The sequence below is a fragment of the Lolium perenne genome, chromosome 4 (assembly GCF_019359855.2).
Source record: "Lolium perenne isolate Kyuss_39 chromosome 4, Kyuss_2.0, whole genome shotgun sequence".
In the NCBI taxonomy this organism is placed as follows: Eukaryota; Viridiplantae; Streptophyta; class Magnoliopsida; order Poales; family Poaceae; genus Lolium; species Lolium perenne.
The window spans coordinates 60525864-60539054 of NC_067247.2; the positions used below are offsets into that span (position 1 = coordinate 60525864).

Consider the following 13191-nt stretch of genomic DNA (forward strand, 5'->3'; position numbering starts at 1 on the left):
ATAATAAAAAATAATTTTAAAAGGCTCTGTTTGATACAAGAGAATACTAGTACTCTCTGTCCAAAAGTAAGTAGATTTTAATTTTTTCTAGATATAGCTGTATAAATAATTAAAGTGTGTCTAGATACATCCTCGAATTTCCATCCAATCAAATCTCATGTTACAATTTTCTTGTTTTCATGTAAGTAAAACGCCTACTTGAGAAAATATCATATATGATTCAAATCATATAGGATTGAACTGGACATGATATTGTAATCATGCAGTTTTCATATTCGTATGTTCTAAAAATCGTACAGATCAAACAGATACAAGATGGCAAAAAACATTGGAAAATTCTACCGTGCAAATTCCTCCCCTTGTGAAGCGTGAGAAATTTCTTCTAGTGTTTACCACTCAAGACTCTAGAGAAATTGGTAAGAACATGAGGAAACTTATATTAGTGTATATGAGAGATCGTGTCAAATACACCAGACCTTGTTGTTTTACTTCGCCTGTTTTTATTTATTTTAGATAGAACTTTTTGTGGCAGAGTAGCCCAAACAACAAGCCATTAGATATACAGTAAGACTGAAAAGTCCACGTCTGAGTCACAAGTTCACAGAGTACGAACTACTTGCACATATGCAGCACACTAAGACGAAGAGAAAGGGTGCTTCTCCAGGGAATAACCCTGTCATATATTACAACCATAACAGGATTTCGCTTGCAAAATACATAACGAATCTTCCCCGCTAGATGCTTCTAGTTCTTTGACAGGGTACAACATCAGGTGACCCATTAGTCCTTTGTCTGATTCTATTGTTGCTCGATAAGATAGCTCACATCGCATACACAATCTCTCCACTGCTGTCGATATCAAGATCCGAGTCAGATTCAAGGTCATCCATGTCATCATCCATGTCGAGTCCATCATTTAGGATGTGGTTTATACGAGAACAAGCGGGCGGTATGGTGGCCTCAGTTAAGATTTGCATGATCTGGTCCATCGTCTGCATCGGCTGTTCAGGCTCCTCATATTGGCTGCTCATACTATCATCATCGATTAGATCAGCAGGAAGGTTCTTTAAGAACCAACCATGATTCCGTATTTCAGGGATGGTTATCCTCTGCATTTATAATCACCAGCGGTGTCATCAAAATGATACACATGAAAGAAGTGCAAACAACTAATCACTGAATTTATGATGACTAACAATGCACTCAAACCTAAGACATGAGCTGTGGAAGTACAAATGTTGATAATATAAATAGTGGCAATGTAGATTACAGGCAGATAAGATTCTCATATAGAAGCTGTCCTACTGAAACTTGCTACTTCTTTGTTGAGCCGATGAGTGTTGACAGAAACATACCTACAGAAATCTAAATCCTTTGAAAGGAGCTATAGTAATGACAAAACTTATACCCGTCACCTAAAATATGCAGAATACACTAATGAACGATTCTATTAATCATAGGTCAGCAAGAGGAACAATGATAGCACACACAGCACAACTACACAAAACACAAACAGACTAACTTAGTATGACGATAAACACATGGACATCGTCACATATACCACAGCAGTATTAGAAGAACAGCAGTTTTCTGAACCTAAGGTGTGTAATTCACAGTATAGTAAAATCTTAAGCTGCCTGACCTCTTTATGGGCTCAAGCCATTTAAAGAGGCACTTATCACTTATTCCCTCCGATCCATAATAAGTGTCGTGGTTTTAGCTCTTATTATGGATCGCAGGGAGTGCTAGTTATGTATTCAATTGTCAAGAAAAGTTTCGTGCTAAACATGAACCTGTAAAGAGGAACTGTACATATATACCATGCAATACATGATATGATTGCAAAGCCTAGTTTCTAGAATGGAACCTCCTAGGACTTACCAATGCAGGATCCCCAACAAAAATCCTCGAAATTAGGTGCCTGCACTCTGGAGATATGTCCACATTATCCGGCATGGAATACTGAACATTCAAGATGCGCTGCAAGATGATGTCATAATATTAGCTTTTAGTTTAGGAATAACTAGGTTGAAACAGAGGAACTTGGAAGTACCTAAGACACTAAAATATGAGAAAGGAAAAAAGAAATAAACATAACCTGAATTGTCTTCCGGAAGTTCTTAGGCTCTTCTGGATCCTCAAAAGGATATGAACCAACTACCATGACATAAAGAGTCACACCACAGGACCATACATCAGCAATCTGTTTTAGTCATTTGAAAATAATAAAAATCAGTATGAGCATGTGGTTCCTTGCCTTGGGAGGTAACAAGCCAATTAACACCAGCGAATCAGTGGTTAGACGTTGAGTCAAGTCCTTTAAAAATAAAAGAAGGCTTACACTTTGATGCCAACTTTTAAATTTTTTATTTGTAAAATCATAACGTACTACGATATCTGAACAATCTGTGTCTATCCTGCCTATGTTTGCATACATTCAAATATAAGTATGTGTAATGATACTAATTCAAAATGTTAAAGGCAACTTGTAACTTCACCAAAGCTACCAAGTTCTCCAGAAAGTCAGACTAATCAAAAACAGCAAATTTGGATGGCTCCTGGCCAGGTTGCTGGCTGTTAAAGTTCCTCTCCAGTGCTTACGTCAAACTGATTACCACTAATAACCATTAATGACCAGTGAACAATGAGTGGTAACAGCTTTGTATTAAACTTACAAACACTTGGATGTGTAACATTTCCGCACTTTCAGACATGGAAAGGAGCATAGTAGGAGCACATCATAAACACATCAAGCAAGAGCCCCAGAAAAATGGACCAGCAAATTAAGTGCAACAGGGAAAACGTCACTGAATATTTAGTACAGTTTCCTTCAGAACATGTGAATGATTTCACCATACTACACTTCACCATACAATAGCTTTGGCCATGAGATTGGTATATGTGTACGTACTATCTTGACTAAAGGGGTTCATTTTATCAGCCTAATGGTGAACATATTAGGGGGGCAGTCTTTAATATACATTGTACAGTAACTCAGATTAGGGAACCAAAGAGCAAGACATTTTATCAGTTTATGTCCCTGAAACTAAGTTACATATACAGTGAACTATAGTACACACCTTAAGTATTAACATAGCTCGAGAAGTTATGTACCTTGCCATCATATTCTTTCTTCAACAGAACTTCAGGTGCAATATAAGCAGGTGTGCCTACAGTTGATTTTGGTTGTGAATGGAGAACTGAAGACTGCAGAAATGAAGAATGTGTGTCATGGTTTATTAGAAAGGAACTATGAATACAACATGCCCATAGGGTAATACTGATCCTACTGTGTTGTAAACTAAGCCACAAAACCATGAAATACATAATGTAACCACTTGAACATTGGCCCAAATTTCTTGTGAACCATTTGAAAGATGTCAAATGCAATGTATTCATATAAAAAAATCTAGAACAATAATGAACTTGATTAGGTAAGCACCTTAGAATAGCCGAAATCACATATCTTCAAGCGAGGAGCAGGACTACCATCCAACAGTGTATTCTCCAGCTTCAAGTCACGGTGACATACTTGCTTGAAGATAAGGAGAAAATGGAACAGTTCAACATACTGTAACGTATGAACACGCAGTAAAAATAGGATGAAAGATGAGTCATGTAACAAATAATACCATTGAATGGCAGTAGCTGACTCCAGATATAAGCTGCTGGAAGAAGTAGCGAGCCTAACAAAAGACGGATGCGGTTAGTCCCACCAATGTTTCATGCAAAAAAATATGGGTCAACAAAAAGATGCACCAGAGTGACTAGAGTAGATACAGACCTCATCTTCACTGAATCGTACATTTTTACATATTCTCTCGAAAAGCTCACCACCAGATGCATATTCCATCACGATAGCAAGATGAGTCGGAGTTAAAATAACCTGCAAATACATGACACATAAGGATTTGGCTGTTTCATTACTCTTCCTTTGGTGGAAATAGTGAATTAGAGAACAGGCATCATGAAAACCCTTTGTTTTACCTCCTTAAACCTAATGATGTTTGGATGCTTCAGTGATCTATGGTTAATTATCTCACGCTGGACATTCTCGTCTATCTGCACAACAGAACAAATCAAATATATAATAAAACAAGAACCAGATAGTCACAACCATTAAGGATCTGCATTAAAAAGACAAGCCAATGTCAAAATATGTATACAATGGAGGGAACATGTTCATACTTGCACTCACACACTCACCATCTGAGTTCCATCTAAACGGAGCTCAAATGACTTGACTATTGATAGTGATCACAAACTAATGCTGGGCCCCGTAGCATGTGCTCTCATCTGAGCTGTTACCAAAGGAAAGCCCATAAGAATCGGGAAATTAGTAAACCCTTATGTTCAAATGTCCTTACATTTAAAAAATAACCGGATGATTGCTGACCCAACAACACAAGGAAAACTTGCTTATAATAACCTCCCAAGAAATGACCGCAGCAAGTCAAGCAAGGGTATAAAAGTTTATTGCTCCCACAAAAGGATTGCCCAGTAAGCTAAATCTAATCATGAGTATAATGGAATCAAACTTAGCAGCAGATTGTGAACTTAGAGCAGGAACAGATTCTAGAGGTAGAGTATTAAGTGCCTTTGTGGGTGTGAGTCTTAGCAGGCTTTTCTAGTGACCTTCTCCAAACTTATAGCACTACATTCTCTTTCAACGAGTAACTAAAGCCTTGTCATGTGAAGATACAGGATACAGACAGCAGTTGATTGAGAATCACATTCTACATTCCACATTCTAGTCTATACTATGATACTAACAGTAAGTAACAACAAGCCACAAAAATCCAATTGTGCTAGACATTCCTTCTTTTGCCTCCTAAACAGGTGTATAATTTTATTACTTTAAAGAAAAGATTTTCGTTTTATGAATAGTTTATGTCCTAATTGTATAAACCAATAGTTTCCTGCCTCTCAATAAGTGTTTCTCTTAAAATTAAGGATGACATATATGGATCTACCTACATTAGTAGATTGACCCAAGCACTGAACAGGAACAGGGGAATAGTTCATTTTTTTCGATAAATAGGGGAATAGTTCATGGCGATAAGAGTTACACATGGTTTTGGTTTGAGCATTAGCTGATGACTTGGACCAAAAGCACTCAGTTGTGCTTGTGCACCCTCTACCAGTCATCAAATACACCCACATTGATCTCAAATGGAATAGCAGTATATAAACCATGAGTAGCTGGATAGATATGGAGGGTAAAATATTCATGGGTCCATGAACCATTTGCTGGAACAACAGGGTGTAAACTTTTTAGCTTAGCTTTACGCCTTTACCGTGCATTTATGTGGGAAGGAAATGTAGGGGTTATTTAACAAGGAATATGTTTCCAAGTAACACAAGAAACAAAACACTTGTTTTGCTATATATCAATTTGAATAGTTTGAGTGGGTGTATCCGCTTGATACTTTTGCAAAGAAACATGAAAGGCGTCCATTTCCAAAAATGGACTTGTGAGCGTGTTGTATGATTTGCCACGTCATGCCACTTATAAACATCACTACATCCACTTATTTCTACTTATAATTTTTCGTTTGTTAAATGCAACTAAACCATAGAAAATAGTACTTCTGCTCTATCTAAATAAATTCCAGGTAGAGCCTTCGTTTGAGTAGTGTTGGTTTGCCTGTCAGTATGACTTCATCTGGATGTCAGTCCATCAATTCTGGGGATGTTTGTGCATACAGAGTGTTTATATACCTTTTAGCCAATAGAACCCCTAAAAATGCACACAACCACAGATTGGGCACCTAAGTTAAACAGGTATGTTGCCTAACACTGCGAAAAACTGCACACATTGGTGAGGCACATGGAATCGATCTCTGCCCAGCAGGCATACAACCACTCGACTGCCCAACCGAGTACTGCTCGCCTGCAGAGTAGATGGCCACTAATTTGCTCTTATTTTGTAAATAATGGTAGATCTGCTCCTTGCGGCTTATAAGGATACAAATGAGTCACCCAACACTCGATCCGGGATCGAACCCGGGCCGGTGGCATGCGCACCCGCGTAACCAGCCAAACGAGATATGGCCGGGTACTGTCTCGGTCTATTTCGTAAATAGTTTTGACATTTGGCGCAATGCGATCCTGGATGTTACATTACCCCAGCAAAACTATTACTGTGGAGGCCGAGAGTACTAACCATACTACCATATCACATGAAATATATAGAAATATATAGTACATCCAATAATCACAAGCGGTAAAAATAAACCTAAAGCTTAAGGAAGCAATTCGCTGCACGAAACAGAAATATAGTGGTTCTCTAACCCCAACACGCGACACAGCATCGAAGGATTCTGTACTAGTAGAACTGAGCAGCTGAAATCGAACAGGTCCGAATCAGCGAGATACCGAATCGGCCAGGATTCCGCACACGGTGGAAACTAGACTGGTCAAACGGGGCCCAATCGATGCAGAGGAGTAAAGGGGGGAAGCAGCGGGTTTACCTTCTCCCCGCGCTCGATGTACTTGACGGCGACGAGCTCCATGGTGCGGCGGTCGCGCATGAGGCGGGCGACGCCGAAGTTGCCGGAGCCGATGTCGCGCACCAGCTCGTAGCGGTCGCTGTCGTGCATGATCGGCATGTCCATGCCGGGACCGACCGTCAGCGCCGCCCGATCCGTGGCCGCCCCTGCCATGGCCGGCGGTCGGTGGAGGGCCGCGGCTGCTGCTAGGGTTTGGTCCGCCGAGGTGGCTCCGCCCTCCCCCCTGAATCGGCCACGAGCTCAGCCCCCTCTCGCTGTCTCTCTCTCCTCCACCGCGACGAGTTCGTGACACTGGCCGGCAGGAGAGAGAGAAAGGTAAGACGCCCACTCAATAATCACTCTTGTTATCGCCGGGTTTGGTGCCTGATGCAAGCCAAGCGCTCCTCTGGGAAATGGTTTTACTTGGTTGGACGTCACCTTTTCGCATTCGTGTCATAAATGATGTACAGCACCAGTAGGGTTCCCCTTAATTTTCAAAGGATATAAAAGGAAGTTTGTTGGCCACCCTGCCTAAATATGGTGGGGAGTACCATTTGTTTTTTTACAAAGCATAAAATAATAACAAATAAATCGGTAGCATATGCAACTCTCTCTTCATAAGCCAAAAATAATCTCATCTACTGACTATTACAGTCTAGTTGATTTTCTACCGTTGAACTTTGGATGACAACAACACGACTCATAAATTGTCTTGCTTCTAGTAATATCTTACATATAATGGTCATCATTTATTTTTTACGGTATCCTTAACTTACGCGATACACAATGTAATACATGACTTGGCTCGAACAAAACCCGCTTGTAGTGGACGGAACTATCATGTCACGCAAAGAACCATGTTGTATAGCCTTCCTATTTTGCTCGTGATTTATCTATTTAATTTGGCTTTCTTTGACACTTGAACTATCGTCTACCCACATTCTTCATTTTGTCACATTTCCCTTCCCCTACCCCTTCCTACTCCTCTACAATGTCAATAATTCATAAAAACAATATTGCAGCTGTGATAATCTATTTCCGTGTATTTGTCTTCCATTTTGATATATTTATCTTATGTGACAAAATGACTTGGAAAGAACGACACGAAATCTTGCGGAAGTAACCCATGTCACGCAAAGGAACCACGTAGCATATTACATTCCCATCTTCTTCTAATTTTCTGTATTTATTTATTTTATCTGAGCCTCCTTCATTCATATCCATCCATGTCCCTAGTTTTGCCGTTTATCTTTTCCTTCCTATATTCTTCTTCTCCACCATGTTTGCATGTCAATAATTTGAAAAATATTTTATTTACAACAATATCTTTCTATATCTTTAGTTAATTTTTTATATATTTAACTTATACGATACACCATGCGATAAATGAGTTGGCTCGAACGGCACGAAATCCCGCTTGTAACGGACGGTGGCACCATGCCCCGCAAAGAATACGCGTAGCATGTCCCATCCTCCTTCCTCTCATTTCTCCATATCTTTCTCCTTTAGTCGGCCCTCCTTCGTTGATATCCAACCACGTGCCTCTTTTATGTCGTTTGCATTTTCCTTCCTATATTCAACTTCTCCACCGCGTTTGCATGCCAATAATTTGTACAATAATCAATTATAATGATATCTTTCTAAATCTTCGGTTTATTGTTTGATATGTTTATCACATGCGACACACTGTGTAATAAATGACTTGCCTCCAGCTGTGCGAAATCCCGCTTGTAACGTATGGTGGCACCCTGTCACGCAAAGGAAATGCGTAGCATATCCTATCCTCCTCTTTTCTTTTAATTTCTATATTTCTTTCTCCTTTATTTGACCCTCCTTCGTTGATATCCAACCATGTCCCTCTTATTTGTCGTTTACCTTTTCATTCCTATGTTCTACTTCTCCACCGCGTTTGCATGCCAATAATTTGTAAAATAATCAATTATAATGATATCTTTCTAAATCTTCGGTTTATTGTTTGATATGTTTATCGCATGCGACACACTGTGTAATGAATGACTTGCCTCCAGCTGTGCGAAATCCCGCTTGTAACGTACGGTGGCACCCTGTCACGCAAAGGAAATGCGTAGCATATCCCATCCTCCTCTTTTCTTTTAATTTCTATATTTCTTTCTCCTTTATTTGACCATCCTTCGTTGATATCCAACCACGTCCTTCTTTTTTGTCGTTTACCTTTTCCTTCCTCTATTCTACTTCTCCACCGCGTTTGCATGCCAATAATTTATAAAATAATCAATTATAATGATATCTTTCTAAATCTTTGGTTTATTGTTTGATATGTTTACCGTATGTGACACACTATGTAATGAATGACTTGCCTCCAGTTGTGCGAAATCCCGCTTGTAACGTACGGTGGCACCCTGTCACGCAAAGAAATGCGTAGCATATCCCATCCTCCTTCTCATTTCACTATTTCTTCTCATTTATTTGACCCTCCTTCGTTGCTATCCAACCACGTCCCTCTTATTTGTCGTTTACCTTTTCCTTCCTATATTCTACTTCTCCACCGCGTTTGCATGCCAATAATTTGTAAAATAATCAATTGTAGTGATATCTTTCTAAATCTTCAATTTATTGGTTGATATGTTTATCGTATGCGATACGCTATGTAATTAATAATTTGGCTCCAGCGGCACAAAATCCCGCTTGTAACGGACGGTGCTACCCTGTCACACAAAGGAAACGTGTTGCATTTTCCATCCTCCTTTTTCTTTTAATTTCTATATTTATTTCTCCTTTGTTTGACCCTCCTTTATATTTTTATCTTTACCTTTTCCTTTTTAAATTCTTCTTCTCCACCACGTTTGCATTTCAGTAACCCGTAAATAAATTATTTATAATACTGTATTTTATATTTTTATTTTATTGTTTGATATCTATAATTTATGCAATACACTATCCTTCATTGCCATCCAACCACATCTCTATCTTTCCATGTAATGGTCTTCTGTTCATTTTTTCCTTTAATTTTTTTTCATACACCATGTAATACACATGGCTTGGATCAAACGGCACGAAAGCCCACTTGTAAGAAGTAGAGATGTCACATCTGGAGTTGCAGGCCAGAGCCTTCTAGATCTTGTGCGACAAATCGTTGCTCAGCCCAATTCCATCGTCATCTCAACCACAAAGAGGAGAAATCAGCCCACCCTGCCTAAGGGCCACTTCTTTTCGGCTTCTTCAGCGGCTTCTGGAAGAAGCTTCTCCCCACCAGCTTCTCCCAGAAGCCCGAACCTCAAATATGTTCTGGCTTATAATCTTATTTAGCCTAAACTAGAATATAAGCCAGAAATTTTTAGGGTCCGGGCTTCTGGGAGAAGCTGGTGGGGAGAAGCTTCTCCCAGAAGCCACCTGAGAAGCCCAAAAGAAGTGGCCCTAATTCAGTCGCCGGTGACCACTCTCGTTCTTTTCTTTTTCAGTGAGGATGAGCAACATTCTTTGAGCGAAACGTGCCAAAATGGGATGCGAGCACGAGTACAGACTGCTAAATACAGTACTACCTCTATCCATAAAATAATGTCACAATTTTGTCTAAATTTAGATGTATCTAAATACTCTTTAGTGTATGTTTGAATTTGAAGAAATCTTCTACATTATTTTATGGACAGAGGGAGTACAATTTTAGTTTGCGAAAAAGGTTTATATTCTTGAATAGTCAAGTACTTAGATATCTGCAAAATCAAAAATATCAAGGACTCAGATTCTTCGCTGCAACGGTATATCCATCATCGGAGAAAAGAAAAGAAATGAAAAAATTGATATATTAAAATTATACGATACACCATGCAATAAGTGGGTTGGCTCGAAAGGCACGAAATCCAGCTTGTAACGGACGGTGGCACCAGGTCACGCAATGGAAATGCGTAGCATACCCCATCCTCCATCTCATTTCCATATTTCTTTCTCCTTTATTTGACCCTCCTTCGTTGATATCCAACCATGTTCCTTTTTTTGTCGTTTACCTTTTCCTCCTATATTCTACTTCTCCACCGCGTTTGCATGCTAATAATTTGTAAAATAATCAATTATAATGATATCTTTCTAAATCTTCGGTTTATTGTTTGATATGTTTACCGTATGCGACACACTATGTAATAAATGACTTGCCTCCAGTTGTGCGAAATCCCGCTTGTAACGGACGGTGGCACCAGGTCACGCAAAGGAAGGGCATGTTTGGTTCCCAGCCACATTTTGCCAAGCCAAAGTTTGGCATTTGGCATGTGTTTGGTTCTGGCCACACTTTAGAGCTGCCACACTTCACTATTTATATGGCCCACTTGTCATAGAGTGATTTTTTTGCCAATTTTTAACACACTTACCAAAGTTAGTCTTGGCAAAGTGTGGCTAGAAACCAAACAGACCTGAAATGCGTAGCATATCCCATCCTCCTCATTTCTCTATTTCTATCTCCTTTATTTGACCCTCCTTCGTTGATATCCAACCACGTCCCTCTTTTTTGTCGTTTACCTTTTCCTTCCTATATTCTACTTCTCCACCGCGTTTCCATGCCAATAATTTGTAAAATAATCAATTATAATGATATCTTTCTAAATCTTCGGTTTATTGTTTGATATGTTTACCGTATGCGACACACTATGTAATAAATGACTTGCCTCCAGCTGTGCGAAATCCCGCTTGTAACGGACGGTGGCACCAGGTCACGCAAAGGAAATGCATAGCATATCCCATCCTCCTTCTCATTTCTCTATTTATTTTTCCTTTATTTGACCCTCCTTCGTTGATATCCAACCACGTCCCTCTTTTTTGTCGTTTACCTTTCCTTCCTGTATTCTACTTCTCCACCGCGTATGCATGCCAATAATTTGTAAAATAATCAATTATAGTGATATCTTTCTAAATCTTCAATTTATTGGTTGATATGTTTATCGTATGCGATACGCTATGTAATAAATAATTTGGCTCCAGCGGCACAAAATCCCACTTGAAACGGACGGTGCTACCCTGTCACGCAAAGGAAACGTGTGGCATTTCCCATCCTCCTTTTTCTTTTAATTTCTCTATTTCTTTCTCCTTTATTTAACCCTCCTTTGTATTTTTATCTTTACCTTTTCCTTCTTATATTCTTCTTCTCCACCACGTTTGCATTTCAGTAACCCGTAAATAAATTATTTATAATACTGTATTTTTATATTTATATTTTATTGTTTGATATCTTTAATTTATGCAATACACTATCCTTCATTGCCATCCAACCACATCCCTATCTTTCCATGTAATAGTCTTCTGTTAATGCAGTCACCGGTGACCTGATTCTTTTTTTTAAAGCGAGGATGAGCAACATTCTTTGAGCGAAACGTGCCAAAAATGGGATGCGAGCACGAGTACAGACTGCTAAATACAGTACTACCTCCATCCATAAAATAATATCCTAAATTTGCCTAAATTTAGGTGTATTTTGGATACTCTTTAGTGTATGTCCGAATTTGGACAAATCTTCAACGTTATTTTATGAACAGAGGGAGTACTATTTTAGTTTGCTAAAAGGGTTTATATTATGGAATAGTCAAGTACTTAGATATGTGCAAAATCAAAAATACAAGGACTTGATTCTTCGCTGCAACGGTATATCCCTCATCAGAGAAAATAAAAGAAAAACTAAAACTCTTGTTTTCTCAAGCACCACTAGAAAGGGCAAGCTTGTCGATTTGCCTTCCGATAAACCAAGTGACAGAATAAAAAACACAAAATAAACAAAGATGGGGATATTCATCCAGGTCACCCACGCGTTCATCGCAGGACCATCGACGGCTTACAGCTGACCAATGACACACCCAAACCGACGGTTCTAAACAAGCTTATCAGGACCCCAAAGGCCAGAACAAAACAGCCCCATCCAGCAGCGAAAGGGACGCACAGCGATGGATGGGGACGATCGTACGACGACGACGACGGAGATGCTGCAAGCAACAGCGAGAATATTCGCGTGCGTGCCAAGAATAGGAGAAAGCTTCAGAACAATCCCCCGGTATATATATTTATCTCATGTACCAAATGGGACGGAGATATTATTTGTAAACCTGTTGACGGCATATAATTATGCGTGGATAATCCCACACCGAACCTGCCAGCTCTTCTAATCGACACATGTTCAGAGATCGCCATCGAGCAAATTATGCTCCTGCATATACTACTCCAGCTGTGGATAAGCACAGGACAGGCCAATGGAGTTGTAGTTAAATAGTTGTTGACTCGCGACAGAGATAACAATCGGCGAGAGTAGGGCATGCGGAGGACAAGGACGTGCAGCTTATCGGGGATCAGTGCAGTGCGGATACCCAGCTCATGAATCAGGATCCAGATTCCAGAAGGCGTCCGTGGTTTCTTATCTCTTCCATTATTTTTCTCGGATGTCTGAATACTGAAATTTTACTCCTCTTCTGACTTCTGAAGATGCACGAAAGGGTTAGGTGAGCATCCACCAACTGTAGAACAAAGGTGCGATTCATTCAATCGGAACGCCATGAGAAGGAGAAAACCAAGAGAACAACCAAGGTGCTCTTGCCTAGTTGCCTCTTGAATAGCTTTAGTTCAGAGAATCTTGATTTTTCTGTAATGCAGTTTCAGCAGCAACATACGAGAATTCGGAACCAACCCCTGGTAGCACAACATGAGAAATGAATTTTCATCTGAAGAAGTTCGGCAAACCTGCTACTGCAACACA

The 13191-nt window shown here is 39.7% G+C and overlaps 1 protein-coding gene across 1 annotated transcript; it reads right to left on the reverse strand.

Annotated features, from left to right (window-relative positions):
- Positions 1-541: 541 nt before the first annotated feature.
- On the reverse strand, positions 542-6854 carry LOC127292695 (serine/threonine-protein kinase SAPK8). Its single transcript, XM_051322143.2, has 9 exons — positions 6474-6854; positions 3988-4062; positions 3785-3886; positions 3633-3686; positions 3443-3535; positions 3115-3207; positions 2099-2203; positions 1882-1980; positions 542-1109 (listed from the first exon to the last, which is right to left on the reverse strand). Exons 1-9 carry the CDS (start codon positions 6663-6665, stop codon positions 822-824), a joined length of 1101 nt encoding a protein of 366 aa, XP_051178103.1. The 5' UTR covers positions 6666-6854; the 3' UTR covers positions 542-821.
- Positions 6855-13191: the final 6337 nt, after the last annotated feature.